Here is a 23,082-nt window from a genome sequence, read left to right as displayed (position 1 = left end):
TGCTACAGATTTTCTCACAGAGTGTAAAGGCTTTCTGATCTATGTTGGCTTCAAAGTTGAGACTGAAAGGTTCATTTTTGTTCGTCCTTGAAAACAGTTGTTGACGGAAGAGTCTCACCTCAAGACAAATATTTCATCACTGCTCTGCTGTACAGAATCATGATTGATTGATCTTCCTCACTTATTTAAAAGCTCTGCTTTAAAAAGCTTTGCACGTAAAGGGCTCTGAGGACATATACCATTTTATTGAAACAAATTCAATACATGAAGTTTGGCGACTTCATGTTATTTTTTGTTCTAGCACAATTTCAGTGGATGTCTAATCAGCTCATTCATTCTGGAACTGAAATGCATCTCGACTCCTGTTGTAGTCACCAGCACGGTGTGGAGCTGGGCACTGGGAGACAGGGACATAAACTCCATCAGATGACTGTGTGTTGGAGTCGGTCCAGTGAAAATACCGACTCACTCAAGTTCATTTCATTTAACTCTAGTTTACGATAAGATTGCTTCTCCTGAATATTGCTTCTCAACAATTACTATTGTGCTATATGCCACCATCAATAAGAAATACATGACCACATTTTTATCTGGGACTGTCACATTGATTACATTTATTTACAATTGCTCATTTGGCTGACATCTTTCTCCAAAGCAATGTTCAAATGGCTACAATCCCAGAAGATCAAGGTTTTATGTTTAGGATTTACTTCCATTTGTTCAAGAGACTCATGGTTTTGTGTCTCATCTTCCTGCCGGTAGAGACACGAGCATCGAGGGCCTTTGTTCCTTCTCCATGTTCTTTTATTTTTTTATTTTAAGCAATTAAATATAAATATCGTGCATTAAAATCTTCACCAGTGGAACTTTAAAACGATGGTCACTTATGTTAAAGGGCAGTTCATTCTTCCAAAGAGCAGTGAAAGCTGCAGTAATCTTGAATAGGGGGAATTAACGTGTTGCCATTTCATTCCGGAGCCATGAACAGCAGCAGTCTTCAAGTTTTAAATATATCCAATAACTGGCGCTGAATACCTTCCTCACACATTCCTGACAAATAGCATTGTTAGAGCCTTTCTGGTCCAGGGATCGGCAGGCCAAGCTATACTTTGCCGAAATTTAGCAAGCAGACTAAGGGATATAAAGAGCAACACATACATTTAACTTTTCTATTAAAGTGTGAAACGGGGGATTTATAGAAAAGGACAGGCGGATTTATCCTTTCCGTGCTTGTAAATGCTGAGCATGCAATTACCCCTATAATAGAGGCGTTGTGTCCAAATTGGAGCCATTAAAGTGATTTAACAGTGCGTGGATTGGTGCTGGCATTTGTGAGGATGTGTACACATGGGGTGCAGTGGAATGGGTGTTTAATCACAGCGTTTTAGAGCCCAGTAATAGCAGAGCAGCGCATGTAGAACACTGTCGTGCCACACGGTGCAGCTTACTCATTAGGGACTGGAGTTCGGTCCGCGCTCAACCCTCTGTTTGGCCGTTTATGGTTTTGACATTGGAAATGTTGGTTTGTTTCATTGATTGGCCTCATTATTGTCATGGATGCTGATTCTGCACAACCACCAGTGTCTGGTTACTGATGTGACACTGTTATATCTGAGATCAGCTTGAATTTTACACTGCAAAACGTTCAAAATGAAAGTTAGAGGAAATATCTCGAAACTATTAGGACAGAAAATGTGTCACATACTGTAGTGTTGTTAAACTAACTATAGTGTTGTTAAACACTATAGTTAGTGTATCTTTTATGGAGTTGACTATTGAAATTACACATCGACCACCTAACAAAGTTCTCAAAGTTAGTTTTTTAATCAAATACATGCATCATCAGCCTGTTTATATGTTGTTACAATGGCAATAAGTGTCTATTTGGCGACTGGTACTTATACTGGGAAGTAACATTTTTCAGTACAAAACTCTTTTTTTATATGTCTGGCAAAGATTCCTTCGATGTATCAAACACTTATGACAAATTAATGTAATTGAGGCTTAATAGTTTTAGCCATTAACTTTATTATAATTCACTCCTAATAAAAAAATATGCAAATACCTGTTCAATCAAAAATTAAAATGTAATTTGTTAGATGGAATGTAAACATACATTTTAGCATTGTATATTTTGTCAAATAAAACATAAACAATGATACCAATGTATCTGTGAAGGGCTCAAATCAGCCAACTGATAAATTAGCAGGCTCCACTTAAAAAAAAACTAGAACTATTGTCTCTCTATCTTCTCACGTCCTTTCAGTTTTTAGACATTGAACAGCCTATTCAATGACAACTGAAATACTCTATTTTGTTTTATAGGTTGTTGTAGAGCATAGTTTTATTGCAGGACTATACCGACCATTATTCGTCTAATTTTATCATAGAGTGTTCATAGAGGTTTTTTTCTGTAGATGTTGCAGTTGCAGTGAAAGTACTTGTAACTCAAATGTTCTGAGGAATAGGATCATATATTAAATGCATTTAAATAAAGTTTGTCCTGAAATGGAAATAAACAGCACCAAAAACAATGCGTGCCCTTTGAAATTTCCAACTTCGGTTTTGCATTGGATTTCTAGGGAGAAAATAAATGATCCTCTGTTTCGACACACAGTCCTTCTATTTCCACCTTTTTTTTTTTTCTTCCCTTTCCACTGTTCAACCTCTTTACTTCTGGCGGATGGCATTTAATACATCTTCTGCATCCTCAAAGACACCTCTAGGAAGAAAGGAATTCTTCAGAATGAATAGGATCTGGCTTTTTTCAATATTTCCCCCTATCTGCTTTGAAATGCAGGAAACCCTTTCACTCTCTCCTCCACTGCTTCTTCCTTCTTGCTCTCCCCTCCCTCTCCTCCGCCTCCCCCACCTCTGTTTTTTTTTTTTTTTGCCCCAGTCTGTGCTCTGTTGCACTGGAGTGGAGCCCCTGTACAGGCGTGGCATCCTGGGGAGAGCTAGTAAAGCATTTATTACAGGCTTTGCAGTCCTGTATTATACTGGCAAGCACAGAGCCACTCATGCTTGGCCTTTAACTTCTCTCTGAAGTTCAGCCATACATGAAAAGAGGGGGCTCTGGTCCGCTAATATATTCCTGATTTAATATCGTACGAGAGAAAAGGCAAAGCACAGGGGTAAAGATGAGGAAAAAAAGAAGAAGGGTTAAGAAAGTGTGTTTAAAAATGTAAATAAAATCCTCGAGATTATTTTTCCCCCGTGCGTGTGCACCGCTAGTGTGCTGATTAAATATCACGTGGTGACAGTGGCAATGCCCAGCGGAGCTTTTGAACCCGGGATCTGTGAAGAATCCTTTTCCGAGGCTTTGTGCGTGGGCTGTCTACCATAACTTCCTCTCAAGTAACAATAAAGCGACGAGCGGACAGGAAGCGAGACCGCTTTCTCGCCGCCACACTCATTCACTCGCCGGCTGCCCCGATATTAACTTTGTTGAGCTCAGGGTGGAAGTGGAAAATCTCTGTGTCTGTAAAAAAGAAGTAAAGAGCGAGGCGAATTAGACCCAACTCTCCATCTTTAATTTTCTTCCTCCCATTTTTTTTTTTTTTCCCTTTGAAAGTTCTCCCCCCTTCTCTCATCAGTCCTCTTAAATCGCATCCTCATTGGCGGCTTGTACTTTTTTAGGTCAGGCTTTTTTTTGATGGTGTTGGGGGAAATTTCTGTGGTATTTTATTGGCGTGCTCGCCATACGGAGGGGGACAATGGGCAGGACATCGGGCACACCCTAATTTCGGATCTCTCTCTTCTCTCTTCCGCCTCTCCTCTCTTCTGGGTGTGTTTGTCCGTTGTGTGTCCTGGTCGAAGGAGAGACCCTCCTCCACCGAGCTTGCAAGAGGAACCAAGTGGAGACCGTGCTTCAAATCCTGGCGCTTCCTGGCACGGACGTCGACATTAAAGGTACGACTTTTTTCCCGTTTTCTCTGAAACCTGTCTCGCTGTCATCTCACTTCACTCCCACCGTTTGCTCTGGGGTTTCGAAGAGCGATTAACATTGGTGAAAAAAAAAGGGGGGAGAGAAGAAATAGGAGTGCGTGTGCGTCATCGTTGAGTTTAACCTTTCGCTAAAATGTAAAGGGTGTGTCCAGGAAGAACAGGACGGGTTTAAAGGCTCCGATTTATAGATTTACGGTGTCTTTACTCAGCGAATTGAATGCCTTTTGATAAGTGATTTTCTTTTGTCCTTTTAGGTCAAATATAATGACTTTTCCTGCTTTTATGGAAATGTTATGCTGTTTCAAAGGTTTCCCCGATTTTGTAATCAACCTTTAGTAGCAGCCGAAATTAACTTGCATCTTAGCAGGGGGCTCAGGCAAGAGAATCACTTCCCTCTGTCGCCCTGCAGTTGTCACATCAAGTCCCATGTTAAACGAGGCAGAATAGATTTTGTTGGAGTTATTTCACGTCAAATATAACAGATCTACATATAGATGTCCTGTTTTGTCTTCCTGCAGAGTTATTTATCCATGATCGTTTAAATCCTGTACAGAATGATGTTAAACGTGAGAAGATGGACTGAACTCTTTAAACGTTGCACTGAAATTCAGATTTTATTAGTATACGTTAATAGTCTTTAGCACCGTTACTTCAGGCACAATAATGTCCTCTGACAAGCGGATTACTCTTTCATCATTAATTTTAATTTGTTAAAAATGTAATGACTCATATGGAAAGTATAGGATTGTGTATATGGCCTTTGCCACTTTACAATATTCACATAAATATCTTTGTAAGGTCTCTTCAATTTTATTAAAAGTTTTCAACGAAAGTTACACAATGTAGCCCCCATGCTACTTTACTTGGTAACCGCATTAGCTTTCATTTCTATCCGGGTTTGCTTTCTTAGCTAACCATCAACTTAGCTGTGACAGAAAAAGTAGATTTTCTCTGGATCAGATACCTTTTCTATAAAGTAATCTCTCTCTCTCTCTTTGTGTGTGTGTGTCTGTGTGTAGACCATGCAGGATGGACGCCGTTGCATGAAGCGTGTAATCATGGCAGCGCTGCATGTGTGGAGGCTTTGCTGTGTCACCACCCAGCACCGGTGTTTGATAACCAGGTGGCTGGAATTAGTCCACTTCACGATGCCTTGCTCAATGGCCACATGGACATCGCCAAGATGCTACTGGAGCACGCAGGTGGGTAAACTGAACCAATACACCTAGACTGTGATTTCAAGTTTATAAAATCATACAAAGATGTGGAATGCTTTTGAATGTTTGCGTTAAGTGCCACATCAGCACTTTTGTGAGTGTCAAACTCAGAAATCCTTGATATTCATAAGCTGGCTGCACGTGTTGCATTCATAAACTAGAATGAAACTCAGCTCCTTCTAAGGCCCAACAGTCTCTTTAAACTCAATCAAGTTGCATCAAATTGCGTACACTCATAGACATCTGATTGTTTTTATTAAGATCCAGTAACTCGCTGGGAAACTGTTTTTTTAAACGCCCTGTCTCACAATGTTAAAGAAAGGTGAAAAAGATAACTGGATCCAGTAGTTTTTGTGTAAAGTTGTTTACAAACAAACAAACAGACAGCGGTAAAAACTGACTTCTCTGGCGGAGGTGACTAACCCGGGAATATGTGAGTGATTTTGCTAATTCATCCATTCATTTTTGTTACAGCTGAAACGGTGACACTGATATTGGTCATTGCTTCATTCTGTCAGTGCCATTACTCAGGCAGGTTCAATTAAAAACTGCTACTCTAACTGTATGTTGGATGTTTATATTTCCTAATTGGATGGGATACACGCAACTGTTTTTATATGTCCCTCCAGTAATCCATCTTCCTTGCACAATTCATTAAACCAAATGGTCTCCATCACATTGATGGAATCATATAATGTTAAAATAAAACACCTTTAACTTGTCTAGCCAGTTGGCTGCCAAGAGAGCTAATCTGTAGAATTAGCCATTTAGCTAATGATTTACTGCAGCGGTGGGCTGTGTGTCACCGCCGCTGTAGCCAAGAGACGCTTTCAATTTAATGCAGCCGACAAATGTAGCGGAGCTTAGTGACAGATTGAATGCTGTTTCTCGACCTTATTAGCGAGGCCAGTTTTATCTTAACTACCCCCCTGGTGGAGTGAGGGACCTGTTGATGGGGCTTTTAAAGGGACACTCCACCACGTTCTAGTTCAATTTGTTTGTCACATAGCTTCAGCCTGGGAAGCAGTTGTATTCTCTTTTCTACTGGCTTAAGAAAAAGCTTTCTAAAGTCTGAAAAATAACCCAGAAGATTTCTTCACGGTTAAGTTTGGAGATGTCAGTTTTAAAGCAGATTGCCTGTTGGGTGTAAACTGAGGGTGTGATAACTAATAGACATCAGCAGTAGGTTTCATGAGCTTAAATTCAATTTACTGTACGTACCCATAATAAAATACCTAGTTTGATGATGTGAAGCAGAGTGGGATCATTGGGGTTCTTTTCTTGCCCACCATTTCTTGTCCCATAATCATCTTGGGTCCCTCGGTTCCCCTCTATGTTTGCACTTTACTGGGAGAGCTTCAGTGGCAGAACATGCAGCAAACGGCAATGAATTCTCAAAATCCATTACGCGTGACCAATACAACAGTGGAAGGAAAACACAGGTAACACGTTGAGTGGTACCGATCTGTTTTTACTTCGTCATACATCTTACATTTGCCCCGGGAGTTATAGCAGAGTCAGGCAAAATGGGTAAAGTGGATAAGACACAATAAAAAGGCGACTAAAATGGACTAAAATCAAATTTCTCCGGGTTTTAATATTGTTGGAAACATTTTGGATGATGTAAGTACACAAGTCAACAAAATTATATAGCATAGGTCTTTAGACATTTTAATAAAGAATTACATACATATTTTATCTTTGACACTAACAGTTTGGATTTCTCTACCTCCTTGTCTATTGATGTTAAGCTTAGGCTGTGTTCAATTTTTGTATTTTATCTTTTTTTATCAGTCAAATAGTCTTAGTCATTTAATAATAATGTTTAGATAAGATACATCTGTTCTTACCTACGGTACCAAAGATTATGGGCTGCGCACATCCAGCGCAGGTTGCCCCAAGACAAACAGAATTGTTACTGAGCCCCAGAGGCCGTAGCCATATTAATACTCGATCATCTCTACCATCTCTCCCTCTGCCCCCCACTGCTTGTCTTCTTAATCCTCATGCAGTCCTGTACTGCTGTGTGTGTCCATACAGATTACAGCATCACCTCCATAAGATGTCTGTTAATGTCTCTTTGACAAGATTAGAAGAGTCAGGAGCCGCCGCCGCCTGCGTTATTCACGTGCAGTTTTTCGGGAAATGTGTCACAACAACAACTAGTTGGGTGTCTGCGTGTGTGCGTGCCACGTGCAGTCTGAGCTCCGGAGGGTTGAGGTGAGCGTGACGGGTGTCGGCGCTCAGCAGAGTGGCGTAGTTAGGTGTACGGCAGCAGGTGGCAGCGGAAGTGTGTGCGTTTTTTTGGGAAGGGGGGGCTGTCGTTTGCCGGCGTCGAAATAAATCTCCCACGTAGCATACCTCTGCCTCTGCTCACTTCTCAGTTTGCCTAATTATAGTTAATTTGATTCGACTTTCCCATTAACACATGTACATATTCTGTCCTCAAAAAATAAATTAGACTGGGATTGTTTGGTCCCGGAGAGGAAACAAGAGAGCGCTGCCTTCTTTTTCTCCCGCCTGCCCTCCCTCCCCCCTCTCTCCCTCAGTAACAGGAGGGAGAGCAAATTAAAAGAGGTCAGAGGAAGAAGCAGCTATCTGTATCAGTAAAATTAGAAGAGCGAGTGTGTATCTGTGTGTGTGTGTGTGTGTGTGCGCAGTAGACGTCTGGCCTGCTGTCTAGTGCGCTGGTCTCTTTGCAGGAACCGAGCAGAACAATAAGAATAAGAACACTCTCGGTTTGAACCACCTGCAGGCGTGTGCATCATGCTTCTCTCTCCCGCTCGCCCTGGTCCTGACTGTTTGCTATTTCCTCACACCTTGATGCTGGGTTGTCCGAAGGCTACAGCAGGGAGTTGTTGAGGAGGTGGTCCTCTTGACTCCGGGCTATACCGTCTCTCATGGTCTCTTCCACCAAGATCTTCATCTGGTTGCCATGGACACCATCGATAGGCGTAGGATTTTTTTTTTTCCTTTCTGTCTTTTGCCGAGTTCAGGTTGTTAAATGTGGAAAGTTTTGGCTTTGGGGGGCCACATCACACATAGTTACAGCAACTCTCTTTATGTTGTTGCTCATTACAGTTTTTCCCTCTAAACTCAGACAGGACTTTTGTGCTTGTGGCAGCGTTTCTATCACCCATACATCAGATACTTAAAAAAAAAGAATTTGGCCGGGGAGATTCACTGCACCGTCCCATGATAGGAAAACAGGCTAGTGGGCCAGATGTGTTTCCATTCCTCTCTTGTTATTTATTATTATATTCCCACATTTTATTACTCTGTGAGCGCCTGCTACATCTCCTGAAACGATTTTTTTTTTCATTTAGGCATTCTCCCCCGTTGTCCTAGTTGTTTCCAACAGACAGGCTGAACCTCGCTGCCAAGGCCAGAGAGGGCAACACTGACACTGGCACGCCAACAAAGCCTTTATTTGGGAGTGATCTCACCCCTTTGTAAAGCCTGTCTGCATGGAGGCTTGGGCTCTGTTTGTGTGTCTGTGTGTGCGCATTTTTAGGGGTGAATTGTGGGGGGGGGGTGGATGGATCCCACCTCCTACCCCCTCTACCTCAGTCCCTCCAGGCTTATAGAGCTGGCAAGGAAAGGATGCCATGGCTGAGGGCAAGGCTGACTCTGCTCTCCTCCCCTCCTCCTCCTCCTCCTCCTCCTCCCATTGCCGAAGGCCACCCCACATGACCCTGTATATAAGTGTGTGTGTGTGTGTGTGTGTGTGTGAGTGATTGGCTTGTTTTTACACAGTATGGAAGTGTCCTTGGCTATATATTTTTGGTGTATGCGCATGCATGCACAAATATTCCCCTGAATCTCAAACGCTATAATGAGTGTGTGCTGGCTCTCAATTAAGGATCTGATGCTCTCTGTGCCCCTTCCTCAGCTGGTTGGACTGTTTAAATGTTGCAGGGTGTCCAGGGCAGCCGGTACCGCCTGATTGGAATGGAAAATGACCCAGGGCCTTTAGCAGTGCAGTTCAGACCTGGCACACACACACACACACACACACACACACACACAGACACACACAGAGAGAGAGAGGAGGCGTGTCTGTGAGCAAAGTGGGTGGAGAAGTAAAGAAAAGGGCCTTTAAGCTGTCACCACTCTGCCCTGTGACCGTAATCGCGGATGGCGTCCTCTCAATGCAGCCCACCGTGTTAGTAAGCACGTCTGGTCCACCTCGACTTGTAAACACACACACACACTCACTTAGATGCCCGAAGAGGAAAGGATATAGGAAAAGAGAAAATAGTTTAGATACGTGTAAAGTCTTATCAACACTACCTGATTGAATATGTTTTTACCTCAGTTTTGTAAAATATCTCCATCCAGACGAGAAAACGAAAACAACTACAAACGCTCAAACATGCATGTCGTGCCAATAGGTGGCGATAAAATCGACATCAATGATCCGTCAAAAACCAAAGAAGAATACTTTGGTCCAAGTAATATTGGGCAAGGCAGACGCCGGACAATGCCAAGAAAATGCAGTCCAACCAAACGCAGAGAAACCGGTCTATAGCAGCCATTGTTGTTGTTTCTGGCACATGCTCATTAAGCTAAGCAGCAGTGGGTATTTGCAGAGACTTCATCATTTCCCAACGCCCCAACATCCCAAACAGAAACAGATTTTTGAAAGTGTACACTTTGGAAAGACAATCTGTTTTAGTTACTGAAAATGCCATTTGCGTGTAAACAAGAGGTTCAAACGACGAGGAAAAGCTTTGTTTTACAAAATATCCCCATCAGTGTGGACATGATGTAACAGAGTGATGGTTTTTTTTGGGGGGGGGGGGGGTTTTAATATTTTGTCGAATTGATTTGCTTGAATCGATTTCAAGAAGGCAAGAGAGGCTCCTACATGACTGCTTCTGGAATCTCTGTTTGGGTTTTGTGCATCTCTCGTATTGCGCACCAAAAAGCCACACAACCACACACTCATGCTTACTGCACAGCATTGGCTGGTCCCTGCAGATCCTAATGTGAACGAGTGTTTGTGGAGCAGAAAGATGTCATTTGCTCAGTGGCACAGGAAACGCACGATCCCCTCGGACCAACTGTAGTCAGTCATGGTTTGTCTCTGTCTGTTTGTCTGTCTCTGTCATAGATCCACACACACACACACACATGCACACACAGGCACAGGTTGAGCTTTAGACACACTTGGGCCTCTTCACTGTCAACACAGTAAAGAAAGTTCATTCCGCTCCGCACTTATTTCCCTGTGGGTCTTGAACTGGAAACTGCGAGGAGGAGCTGAGCACTCGTACTATTAGAGGCTGTGTTTGCAGCTCTCGGCTTCATTCGGGTGTGTTGATGTTTCAACTGCAGGTTTCTCCAGGCTGTATTTCAAGGACTTCCCTCGCTGGGAATTTTTCAACTAGATACTGCTTTTTTTCTCTCTCTCTCTCTCTCTGTTCGCTCTTCCTGTCTATCTTGTTTTTTTTTTCAGCTATCCACCCCCCAAACCTTTCTTTCTGCGTTTTTCGGGCGGCTACAGTTGCTCCACACATATAAGAAGGGTAAACAGATAAACCTCTGCTTGTTTGTGTCTGTGGTTTTGCATGTTAGCACCAGGGGATATCAAAGAAATAGTGATTTTGCCTTTTGTTTCCCTTTTTTAAACAGCTACAGTATTTAGTGAGCACGAAGGCCACCAGGAGTTTGCTTAAGTGAAAAAAGTAAAGGGCAGAGGTGAAGGAACATTTAACTATGTCTATTTATTTTATTTTCCTCTTTCACCTACAATGTTCAGCCTGAGTTTAATCTCATATATTTATTTCTATGGACGTGATGATTGAGAGTAGTGACTTTGTAAGTGTTGAAAACATGCTCAAAGAAAGCCGAGTTTCAAGGTTCGGTTCATTTCTTTTATTAGCTTCGGCGCTGATTGAAAAGAAAAACGGCCAGAGATGATTTTGTGCCGTTGGCCATGAAGATCATTCTCTGCGCTCCAGCCCTGAACTGCAATCATCATATACTCCGCAAGTACAAAATGATAGTACTCCACCCTCCCAACAGCAGGAAGGAATTCAATAGTACATTTAACTTTGTTTAAATATAGGAAATACAGGCAAGAGAAAAAGTAGCACTTATTCAAAATTCATTAACCAGAAGTCAACAATGGAATCAGCAGTGTTTGGGGTTTGAACTCTGGTGGAGTGCGTGATATTGTGCGGAAAAGGAGAAATTCAACAGCGCTTCAAGTGTGTCTGCTCGAAGAATACTTTCAATGACGAGCCGAAACCCTGCAGCGTATGTGGAGTGTTGTACTTTTAATTGTTCCCGGCGTAAAAGGCCACCTCTGGCTCACCTCCAAATTAAGAATTCTAAAGAAAACAAAAGAGTTGGGAGCAGCACAGCGACTGGGAATACTGAGCGAACCGCTATTCATTCTGTCAACGACAAGTCTGAAGTCGTGAAGTCTAACTTTGACTGCATGATGTCAAATGTAAAAGCATCAGATATAGGGAACTTTTTTACAGGTGGGGTTAAATGTGACAAAGTCTTAACTATTACCAAAAATGTGTGCAGAAGCAGCTTGTTTAAGGTGTGAATGTCATTAATGTGACAATTGTCATCATAGAGGTTTGGAGATGTAATCAAAAATGACCTCAGTTATATTTTTACATTATGATATCATATCACAATTTAGAAAGGGCTGTCTGTTGTTTGTGGAGAGGAGAGAGAGAGAGAAAGGAGCGGATCAGAAAGAGGGTGAAGATGGAACTGTAAAACACAGTTACAAAGTGCTTTACAGAATAAAATCAGAGCACAGGATTATGAAGATGCAGGCTAAATAAACACACATACTAAACATGCATTGCATTATTATTATTATTAGGAGCATGTTAGTATTTGAAGCACCACTGAGAAAACCTGACAGAGCCAGAACCACTGTAGACCATTAGCTCTCTCACTAAACTTACTCCTCTGTCATCTTTGTTCTCTGTCGTCTCCGCAGCACTTCTCGCAGCCTTCTTTGCCACGAAAATAAAACGCAATAGATTAAACTTGTATTACGTCATATATCGCTCCTGGCGTCTATGGTCTTTTATTGATATTAATATTCCCTTTTCTTCCTTATACTGTTTTTCTAAGCTAAACTTCCAAATAGTAAAAGTTAATGGCATCATAGGAAACTGAGCAACAAAAATACACGCATCCAAACTTGATAAACATCAGGCGCTGGACTGAATTATCGAAAATAAGAAGACGAGAAATGTCTGCACACCAGTTGATAATGAAGAGGGGCCTGTGTTCGAAACGTTTCTGACCAGGGAGGGAAAATAAAAGAGTTCATGGGAGAATCAGGCGTCTTGCGGACGTCTTCTGAGCGTGATGATCATCAGAGTGCTGTATATCTGATGTCCACTTACACCAAAGGTAGTCGAGTGGCAGGGGAGCACACAAAGCTATCAGATGGTGTCCATGTCTTTACATCCCACCGTCCCCTCCCCTCCCCTCCCCTCCTAAAGGCTGTGATCCAGGTGCAATCGGTGCCTCACAGCCTGTGAAGATGAAGCTCACCTGCCACCGAGACGACACTTCTCCAGCTCATTGGCTGTAATGACATCAGGTTTATTTAAGGGAGCTACAGCACTGATGCAACCTCCACCTGCTTCTCATCCATGTTTATTTTATACACTGAATATCAAGGTGGAGATATATCACTAAGTGTTCAGACCCTGTTGCTAAAACAGAGAGATTATTGTTTTTAGCACATTCACACGTCTGGCTGGTCTTTTCTGTCTGTCTGTCTGTCTGTCTCTCTCTCTCTCTCTCTCTCTCTCTCTCTCTCTCTCTCTCTCTCTCCTGCATCTGATGCCTCTCCGCTGGCTGCTTTGGTGCTGCACTCGGTTGGCCTTGTTGTTTTTGCTGTGGTTTTCTAGTCGCTAGCGAGCATCTCCCTGTGGATCCGCGATGCCGTGCCCCTGGCTGCAGTTCACACACACTCACCCTGCCTCTCGTTTCTCAGTCTGTGAGAGAGAGAGCGAGAGAGAGAGAGAGAGAGAGAGAGAAGGGGAGAGAGGATGTTTACCATGCTGTGGAGCTGCCTGCTTCCCAGCTTGTCTGCCTCAGCCCCAGCCTGAGACCAGGGTGAGAGAGAGAGTGAGAGAAAGAGGGAGAGAGATAGGGGGAGGGAGCACTGCATCTTTCTTTCCCTCCCTCACTCCCTCCTTCCCTCCCTCCCTCCCTCTTTTTGCGCCAATTTTCCCTTCCTCCACTCCTGCTTTTATATTTCTTGTCTTCGCCTGCCCTCTAAAGGCCAAAGGGCTCTGCGCTCTGTATGTATATGTATGTGTATGTGAAAGTGTGTATGTGTGTGTGTGTGTGTGTATGTGGCAGACTGCATCTGGCTGGTGCATCAGGCAGTGGCTTTTGCTCAGCATGTGAATTCTCTCCCTCTGCTGTGGCTTCAGAGCAGAGGGTTTTGCAGGGCATTTACACACACACACACAGACACACACACGCACGCACGCACACACATAAAGGATGGTGTAATTACCCTGTGCTCTCATGTAATCCCCCAGGTGTTGTATTTATCTCCACTGCAGCATATCTGACACCCAGCGGCAATACCTGGATTCACTTCAGTCGCTGTCCCTGCACCAAAACCATCCCCCAGCCTCTGGTCTCATATCAGTGTGTGGCGCGTGTGCACGTGCGCGTGTGTATTACATTATAAACAGCTAGTGATGCTATTTTCATGTCTCATGTTGGAAATTGTGCCATTTAACAAAGCCTCTGACCGTTGACGTCTGTGTTATGCGCCTTTGAGCCGTGCGGACGAACATCAGAGCGCGTTTTATATCCACTGATTCTTCACGAAACATGCATGTACGCTACAGACGGAAAAGGCATTCCTACAAATGCAAAACATAAGCTGACGCCTAATGGAAATAAGTCAGGCAGGTAGAAATGCAAATGTGACAACGCCACAAACCGCAAACACACAGTTAGCTCTCAGGCAGACAGATCTGCGATCAAACGCACAGACGTACAGTCAGTTGTACAGGCTGTCAAGCAAGCCGAGCCCAGGGCCGTGCTGCAGGGGCCCTCTCCTCTCCCCCCCCACACCAGTGTCATCCCTCCGCTCGGAGCCCTGTCTGTCAGGCGGGTTTGACACAATGACGGCGAGGGAAAGGCTGGAAAACTGCACATCTCGGTCTTGCTTTTTTTTTCCCTTTCCCCTCGCGCTGATGAAGCAAACAGGACTGTGGAGGAGAGAAGTGACAAGTGTATTAGACTGAAAGCACTGAAGCCGATTGCTGCTGTCTTTCTTTTCATGAAATTAGCGTTACACTGTCCAGTTTTCACAAGAGCATTTAGGAATTGGGCCCGCTTGTCTCTGGATTCATGTATATTCACACTTCAAGCGCGACAAGGATTCTCTTGTTTGATAATACTGTTGTGACTGTGAATGTGACTTGTAGTGTTTGTGTTACTTTGTGCTTAAATTATCCCTATTTCTGTTAAAATCCATTTGCATATATTTGCTGATGCAACAAGCTTTTTTTTCCCACGAGAGGAGAAACATATTGAAGGACTTTGATCTTATGTAACTGATGCATGGAATTAATGCATTTCAACAGAGACTGGTGTAAAGCAATTTGAGCAATATCTGGAACACACACAAACACACACACACACACACACACTTGTATGTATTTTTTCTGCTCACTTTTTATTTTCAATTACATTTCTTGGTTAGTTTTTTCAGTTCTCTATATTCTGCAGCCCCTGTGCTGTGCCAGCTAAAGAAAGTACTGCCGCCATAATTCCTGAAGAAAAGGAAAAGAAAATAACCAGGAGTGGGAGAAGTAAACCTTGTCCTCCCTTCTTCCTTTTTTCTTCACCTTTGGTAGAAAACACTCTGCAGAGCACTTGAGTTGTCGGTTCAGGCTTAAAGGCCCCTCGCAGAGCTTCGTCCAAGGTCGGTCCTCTCAAAAGGAAACGATGGAACAGTATGTAATACGTAGAGAAAAAACAGCCTCAGTAGAGAAAAGCCATTCATTCCTGGTTGTAATGCTCATCTGTAGTGACACACAGTGATACGTTTTTTCAGCCGACACTGTTCTGCATGTGCCCGGGTGTCTCTGTGGTTTTACAGTTGTGGGTTTTCTAAAAAATAGAAAGAAAACCCACATTGTGGTGGACCTGAACTTTTCTACTGCGTGTCTTCACATGTTACAGCCACCCCTACTGGATGAGTGTAACAGCGAGGACAGCTTGTTATAGAAACCTGGTGATTATGACTTCCTGCGAACAGCCTCACTCTCACTCTCTCTCTCACACACATACACCACATCGCTCGGTCTCCCTCCATTCTGCCTTTCTCATGTGGCCACTTTGATCAAATCTGGGCTCTTACGTCCTTAACTGCTGCCCCCGACGCCTGACCCCTGCATTTGAAATTGTGCCGCTTATGTAAAAGTTTATGTAGATTAATGCCACAATTTATGCAGATTGAGTTTTTGCCACTCAAGGCTTGAAGCACTAGAAGGTAGACGAGCGCTGACCTTCGCCGCTAACAGCTACGTGAGCTTTCGCCGATTATCTCATAACCCGCCGCACACGGTGTCAGTTCCGTGGCAGACGGCAACACGGGGAGTGATTCCAGAATTCACAAGGTTCACATTTTAACTTTTTTTTCTGAGGACCAGTCAGAGCGGTGGATATCAGGACACAAATACACGCACACAAGCACGGTTGTCCCTCCTGCAAAGCATAACGCTTTCCTGCAGCCCCAGAGCGTCTGTCAAACAAAAACAACTGGCAGCAGTGGTATCAAGCAGCCTTTCAGCTGTCTGTGTGTCACGCGGCGCCTCCACAGAGCCATAAACTCGCTCACAAGTGGCGGCAGCATTGCCGAGGTTGAACAGTCAAGTGCCATCAAGAGCAGTTTGCCATAGAAATGGGTCTATCTGAAAGCAAACAAAGGGCTCGCACTAAACTCGGCCTGCTCCGTGCAGGCTAAGTGCGCCCAGCCCCGTCTGACACTGGAAAATGGCTTCGAGTGGGTACAGACAAAGCAGAAGAATAGAGAGAGGAGAAGGTAGAAGTCACCATAATAACTTTGCTGGTTTCTTAAGAGGGAAAGGAAAGAAAGGGGTTGAATGCAGCTGTGTCTGTAGTGACACGGGGCTAAAGGGCGAGGCCAAGGTTACTGAAGATGTTTTGAATGTTTCTGAAGAATTAATAGCGTAAATAAGGCATCTGATCCTCATCGAGGCTGCAAGGCGTGACACTACTCGTAGCATTGTTACACTGATTTAGATTGTCTAACTATCTAGAAAGAGCAAACTTTTAAACGTAGCAATTGTCTCACGTTACGCTCAAGGTCTCCTCAGTCCTTCCCGGCAGCTCCCTGTGTTTAGTGATGAGGGCGATGAGCTCGCTCACAGCGTTACATCAGAGCGCAGAGGAGCCTCCATTAGGTCACTAACCCTCCGCAGCTTTTACACAAACACAAACTGACCCGCCAGTCACACAGTTAAGACAAGGTGTCAGCTGAAGTTAGTGCTGAAGCGAGCTAAAAGCCCTGGCTGGCACTGAGGCCCACTGGGAAAACAGCTGTTCACTTACACTTCGCTGCAAGTGTGTTCTGCGTTCCTCTGTGTGTGTCTGTGTGTGTCTATGTGTGTGTGTGTGTGTGTGTGTGTGTGTGTGTGTGTGTGTGTGTGTCTGCTGCCGCCGTGTCCTGCCACTGACCCCGTGCAGTGTCTTATTTAATACAGACACAGTCGCCCACACAGTAGCGTAGCTGCACGAGCCCGTGTCACAATGTTTTCACTGATTCTTCAGCTGCAATATTTCAGCTTCCGAAAACGACACGTGGCTGTTCCCCGAGTCGCGTTTCAAGTTCACGCTCACTTTCTTGCAAGCGCTCTCAGGCGATGCCACTTAAAAACAGGAGCAGAGCCCTGGTTGCTCTGAAACACGGCACCTTAAGATGAGCTTTAGAGTAGAAAAATACTGAGGCTGACGCTAGTGGACATGCATGCACTTTTGTTGTTTGGGGTTTTGGATAATATATGAAATGATTCACAATATAAAAAATACTTTTAAGTATCGGGTAGGGCTGGGTATATCGTTGTGTATTGTTTTGTCCAATGCCAGTCGACAATAAGAGCAACTTTTTTTTATTGCTTAGCCAAATTGGAAGCTGAAATGTAACATTAACTGTTTAAAGTGTATGTAAGTCAAATATACAAACATACTTTTATATTTAATAGCTGTCAGGTTCAGGCTCTTGACTATAGCTCGCACATTTGCTGCACGTGTTTGAATCCTTTAATGTCTATGTTGTTTGTATACGGGAAAACAATTTCAGTGCAAAGCTCAGGCACCAGAATGAGCCACATCATTGTAATTTAGGCGACGCCTTCAACTCGTATGTAGTAACCTGAATTGTTTTTGATGTGTCTGTAATCAAAGCAAGTAGAGGTCATGCCATCTGATCCTCTGTCTCCCCCCCCCCCCCCCCCCAGGCTCAGTTCTCATCCAGCAGACTGATGGAAACGGGAGGACTGCGCTGGATCTGGTCTCTGACACCAGTCTGAGGGAGGAGCTCCTTCACAGCGCACAGGTTGGAGACTTGGCCCTGCCGGACAAAGACACTGAGGTCTTGAACCTTCCCCTCCTGGAGGCCGGATCCTGCTTGCTGACACACTTAATCTTCTCCTATCAGCAGGAAAGGGGCCTGCAGGGCCACACGCAGCCCAGCGATAGGGCCCTCAGCCTGGGCTACAGGCTGGTCCGGGCCCTGGAGATTCACTCCTTCCAAAAGGTGACTCTGGGCTGGACGGACCAGCGGGTAGTGAGGCTGGCAGAAGATGCAGAGACGCTGTTGGAGCTCAGCAGAGGGAGGTACCTGGGGCAAGTGTCTCCGGCTATTAAAGAATGTAAAGGACAGAACACACGGTTCCTCATGGAGCTACTGGAGGATCTGAAGTCTCGGGCAGAAACACTAGTCACTGATCTCTGACACAGGCTCGACAGACAATACAACAACAACAAAAAAGCCTTAAAGAACAAAGTGATTGAAATGTTACCAGGGTATCTGTGTCTTTGGTCAATTACCTGGTCACACAATTCACTGATGCCTAAAAGTGTCTACACTGGCCTTCTACTTTCTTCCCTCTCAGGTAAATGGGTAAGCGATTGATTATGATTTTGAAGTTAGATGGATGTTAATTTCTACAGATACGGTGTTATACTCGATCGTCATTGTAGCTTGCTTTGGTTTAAAATGTCGGATTCTGTGCAAATGTTTCTGAAATGGAATATGTAATTATGTTGAATGTTTTGATATTGTTACTACCTCAAGTTTCTACTTTCTACAGTTCCAGTATGTTTGAATATGAAGTTGTTTTTCCAAATGTTAATAACTATTATTTATAACTGAATAAATTGAATTTATTGATGGTTGCACTTTAATATTAAGTGATTTTTAATCAGTTACAGAGGATTATATTAGTTATAGAGGAAAATGGAAACTGCAGCTTTATGGCAGTCACACATATGCAAAGCAACTATTGCTTCACCACAGGATGCAATAGATGAGTTGGTGACTGAGGCCGAGATAAACACATTAACATGAATCCAGACACGATGAAGTTGATAAAAAATATTTAATCTCATATTTGATTTTTCATTTTCTTTTCAAAATAAGCAACATACATCAGATGCATATCTTTTTTCAAACCAGAAATATACAGGTTTTCTTTCGCCGTTCCTGACCTCACCCTCGTCTCAGCTCCCGCCACGCTCCCGCCCTGAAGTGTCATTGGTCAGAACTGAGCACATAAAAATGATGTCATAGGCAGGCAACATTGCAGGCAGAAGAAAAGAAAAAAGACAGACCTTAGAAAATATTGCAGGCGTACACCTACTTTACAACATCACCAGACCATTCACAGGCATACTGTATAAAATACAACCATAAAATAATAAGGACTTCTCATTTAAAAAAAATAGTCTCATTTTCAACCTGGTGCAAATAAAAGTGCTTTTTTTTTCCTTTGCATCTGTCAGTCTGATACATTCCTTGATATAATTTATTTTCTCTTCAACATATGAAATAAAAAAAACACTGGTTTGGTTGCAAACAGCCCAAACCAAATCATAAATAAACATACCAAAGTATTTGGATGCAATACCACACGATAGACGCCACAACTTGCTGTAAAATAACCACATACAGTAGTAGACACACACAGATCAGGTATTCAGACGGTCCCTTCCGGCATTATAAGAAGCCATCCTTCACCAAGCAAAGAGTGTGTTTGTTGAGGAGGCTGTAATCAGTCTGCGCCGCTCGCTCTTGGGGGGACGGTCTGTTATTGTCTTTCAAGTGGATTCCTCAAAACAACAAAACAAAATCAATGGCCCTCTGGAGTGACAGATCCCGCGCCCGTTGATATTTAAGCATGGAGATGGATGGGTGGAGCGGGAGCAGGAGGGGGGGGCGAGCAGGAGAGGTGACGGCAGCCAGACAGGCAGGGGCACGAGGATGACAAAATGGCAGTGGAGAGCTCCAGTCGCTGCTAAGGGGCTTCAGGGTGATAAAGATAGACGGAGAGGCAGACGAGTGTACAGACAAAAGGGGGTAAAAAAAAGGGAACAGAAAGACGTGTGGTGGAGGCGGCGGGTGGTGGGGTGGGGTGAGGTGGGGTGGGGGGCTTGGGATCGGTGGGATGAGAGGAGACCTCCTCAAATGGAGCCTGAGCTGTGATCTTTCAACAGATGCTCGACGAGAAGCCCAGGAGACCGTCCCTTCAGACAGGGTCGCAACCCCGCTCACTGACGAATGAGGGAACCGCAGAGAGCAAACGGAGAGAGGCATGATGGGAAAAAAAGATCTAAAATAGCATAAAACACACACACACACACATATCCCTCCATCCCTGACATCTCAGGCCTAAGTCCCCTCAGACCGTCGTCTTGTCACACAGCGACTTGCTGCTCATCTAGCTGACGGCCCTCTGCACCAGAACACCAAATAACAGCTGGCACTTCTGCTGCACACACACACACACACACACACACAGACTGAATCTAAGCATCAGTCTACAGCTGGAGGGTAGATACAATTGCAACACATTCCGACGCTGAGAAAAGCAACATGTCTTTGATTGCGTAAAACGTGTCTACGCAAACTCTCTCTTGCACAGTTCACATACACAAGCCTGTGTCTCTGGGAAGGCAGATCAAAGTTGAGCTGTGGGCACAGGAGGTGGGGCAGATGGAGAGGGCAGCCAGCCTGGGGCACAGCATCACAGAGAGCATGTGTGTGTGTGAGAGAGTGTGTGTGCTTAAATGGGATGTTGTTTTCATCTGCAAGCAAGTAGGTGCGGTATCTGTAGACGAGCAGTGTATTCACGTGAGAGGTTTGTGTGCTTGTGCCCGTGTAAATGCGCTCGCACACGCACACACGCACAAGCACACAGGAAAGGAAAGGAGACCAGCCTTTCAAAGCAGATTAGGGCTGCGGCTGCCTGAAGGCCTGCCTGCCTGGCGACACTCTGCATGGACTGGGTGACATCTATATTAACAACAGTTAGACAGCAGAAGGCCCGGGCTGCTGCTCCTCCTGTCAGACGGAGAACGTGGATCCACGACTGACTGACGGACGGAGGTTGTGACATGTTTTTCGGGGGTTAAACACGGCTAAGTTGTCCGGACATTTACCACTGATTAAAGTTCAGGGCATATCAGCAACTGTCTCCTACTTTAAAGTATTGTTCTTTTTCCTTTTGGGTCTGATTAAATAGTGATTATATAATCACAATCTATTTAAAAATAGAAATACAGAGTTACTGTATTAAAAACTGATATCACTATCCAGTGTGCTTTGATTTTTTCTTGTATCATTATGTGCACCACAGTCAGACTGCCCATCGGGAATATTTGGACAAAACCTCATGAGCTGAGGTTCCGTGGGTCCTTAAAAAAATCCATAAAGGTTTTAATGCTTCTCTCAATGTACCCGTGTGCATGAGAGCAGGTTGTGTGTGTGTGTTCCTGGTCGGGGGTCACTGGCCACTTGCAAAGTACCAACCCTCACATTACGCTGAGCAAGCTTGAGTCAGCGGTACGGTGGAGGATGTGGTGATGTCACATAGAGGATGAGCAGCGAGGGGTCATGGAAATGGAGGGAGAGGGGAAGCAGCGCGAGCAGCAGCATAGAGAGCTCGGTTTTCGGAAATAAGCTGTTCTCGATTCAGGAGCTGCATCCTTCAGAGGTGATTGCGTCACAGCGATGTGACGAGACCTTACAATTTTTAAAGGCTCCTTAAAATGTGGCCGACAAATGCATCCGTCCACACCTGAGAAACAAAGGCTCCGGCCCAACCTATCCCAGAATTCAAGACATCCAACACTTGAGCATCACGCTTTAACTCAACTGCACGGCTCACATGTAGGGACATTAAAACGTTCTTGTCTTATTCTGGGTCAGCCTTCAACGTGGTCTATGCACCCCTCAAAGGCCGCAGTAACTTCTTCATCCTCCGGGGAGGGCCGACTGGAAGATGCAGTGACTCACTATCAGGGTCACTCTGGGGCTAGCTGCTTAGAATGCTAACATCAGTATATACATGTATTTCTTCAACACAACACATAGACGTCTTTAAACAAAAAATAATCACAAATCCCCCATTTGAAAAAAGAAAAAAATAATAATTTGGCCATTGTTCAACACAGAGAGATACCAGCACGAGCAGTCAGCTTATTGGTCCAGCTTTGTGTTTGTGTAGAAGGACATATCTGGAGGCTAGCGCCATAATTGCTAATCAACTTGGCTGGCTGAGTTAAGTGCAGGCAATCCAAATTACTGCCAGTGAACATAATATCATTAGCACGTCCAAGAGGGGAAGAAAACAAAAGATATTTCAGTACAAAAACAATTAGAAAATATAAACATATTACCAAAGTCATCTAATAAATACAGCGTGAGAGAAAAAAGAAATGAAAGTCCTTCGCAGAGTGACGATGCAGAGTGTTGTTATATAAGGCTTGTCTTTTTGATAAACATGGACGCTCGGAATATGTCTTTGGAAAGGTGAGTATAAATGTTAAAACTCATTGTACTCATTGTTTGACACTTGTGGCAGGAGAATAGATAGAGTTCACCGCGCTGTCAGGGTGATGGAGAGAGGAAAACGAGGAGCGCGGCTCACACGGCTGATAAAAAGGTCATTCCAGCCATCGTCCCCACTCGCCTTTAAAATCAATCAAAAGCATAATGGTGATAACAATTCAAGGGGTGTCTTGTCTTGTTTTATACAAAAATTACACATCGAGAAACCGCACTGTACATGGTGAGTAATTACAGGCAGAAAAACGGGTTAAGAGAAGAAAATGGGAGATAATAAAAAAGGAAAGTCAGTCCAGAGCCGCCTTCCTCTGCTCCTCGGCGTCCAGTCCCAGACAGAGAGAAGAAAAGTGGAGAAGAGACGAGTCGGTGGGCGGACACAGTCATCTACCCGGGGTTGTTTTTCTTCCTTTTATTTGGACTGGGACTGGGATCCAGTTTCAGCTCTCGGTACTGCACCTGTTAAAACACACAGAAACACACACGGAAGCACGCACACACACACACACACACACATACACAAACACACACCACCCGGTCAGGTGGAAAGAGCAAAGGATGCTTGAATAGCACAGAAACCCTCCAGAGGCTCTCTGAGTCCAGCTGTGTGGAACAGTGGCCTGGGGGAAGGGATTACACACTGATTACAACACACACAGACACACACCAGCACACGAGTACACTCACATGCACGCACACACAATCCATATACGCTGTTCAAAGCCCCGACGCACAAAAACACACGTACACACACATACTTCCACAGATGTGGAACAGTGGCCTACGGGAAGGGATCTCACAAACAAA

The 23,082-nt window shown here is 44.2% G+C and overlaps 2 protein-coding genes across 3 annotated transcripts in view; one reads left to right on the top strand and one right to left on the bottom strand.

The window, feature by feature from the left end:
* slf1 (SMC5-SMC6 complex localization factor 1) overlaps positions 1 to 18,523 on the top strand; it is a 30,813-nt gene extending 12,290 nt beyond the window's left edge. Inside the window, exons 16-18 of the mRNA XM_061071590.1 lie at positions 3,820 to 3,912; positions 4,968 to 5,150; positions 17,669 to 18,523. Of these exons, the coding sequence (XP_060927573.1) occupies positions 3,820 to 3,912; positions 4,968 to 5,150; positions 17,669 to 18,165 (773 nt within the window). The 3' untranslated portion in view covers positions 18,166 to 18,523. The remainder of the gene's footprint in view (positions 1 to 3,819; positions 3,913 to 4,967; positions 5,151 to 17,668) is intronic.
* Positions 18,524 to 22,662: 4,139 nt separating this feature from the next.
* The window catches only part of LOC133001936 (multiple C2 and transmembrane domain-containing protein 1-like), a 133,564-nt gene continuing 133,144 nt past the window's right edge, over positions 22,663 to 23,082 (bottom strand). For both annotated transcript variants that reach the window (XM_061071655.1, XM_061071656.1), the window contains one exon: positions 22,663 to 22,734. In XM_061071655.1, the coding sequence (XP_060927638.1) occupies positions 22,663 to 22,734 (72 nt within the window). The remainder of the gene's footprint in view (positions 22,735 to 23,082) is intronic.

The sequence above is a fragment of the Limanda limanda genome, chromosome 5 (genome assembly GCF_963576545.1).
Source record: "Limanda limanda chromosome 5, fLimLim1.1, whole genome shotgun sequence".
NCBI lineage: Eukaryota > Metazoa > Chordata > Actinopteri > Pleuronectiformes > Pleuronectidae > Limanda > Limanda limanda.
This window is presented reverse-complemented; position numbering and strand designations above follow the sequence as displayed.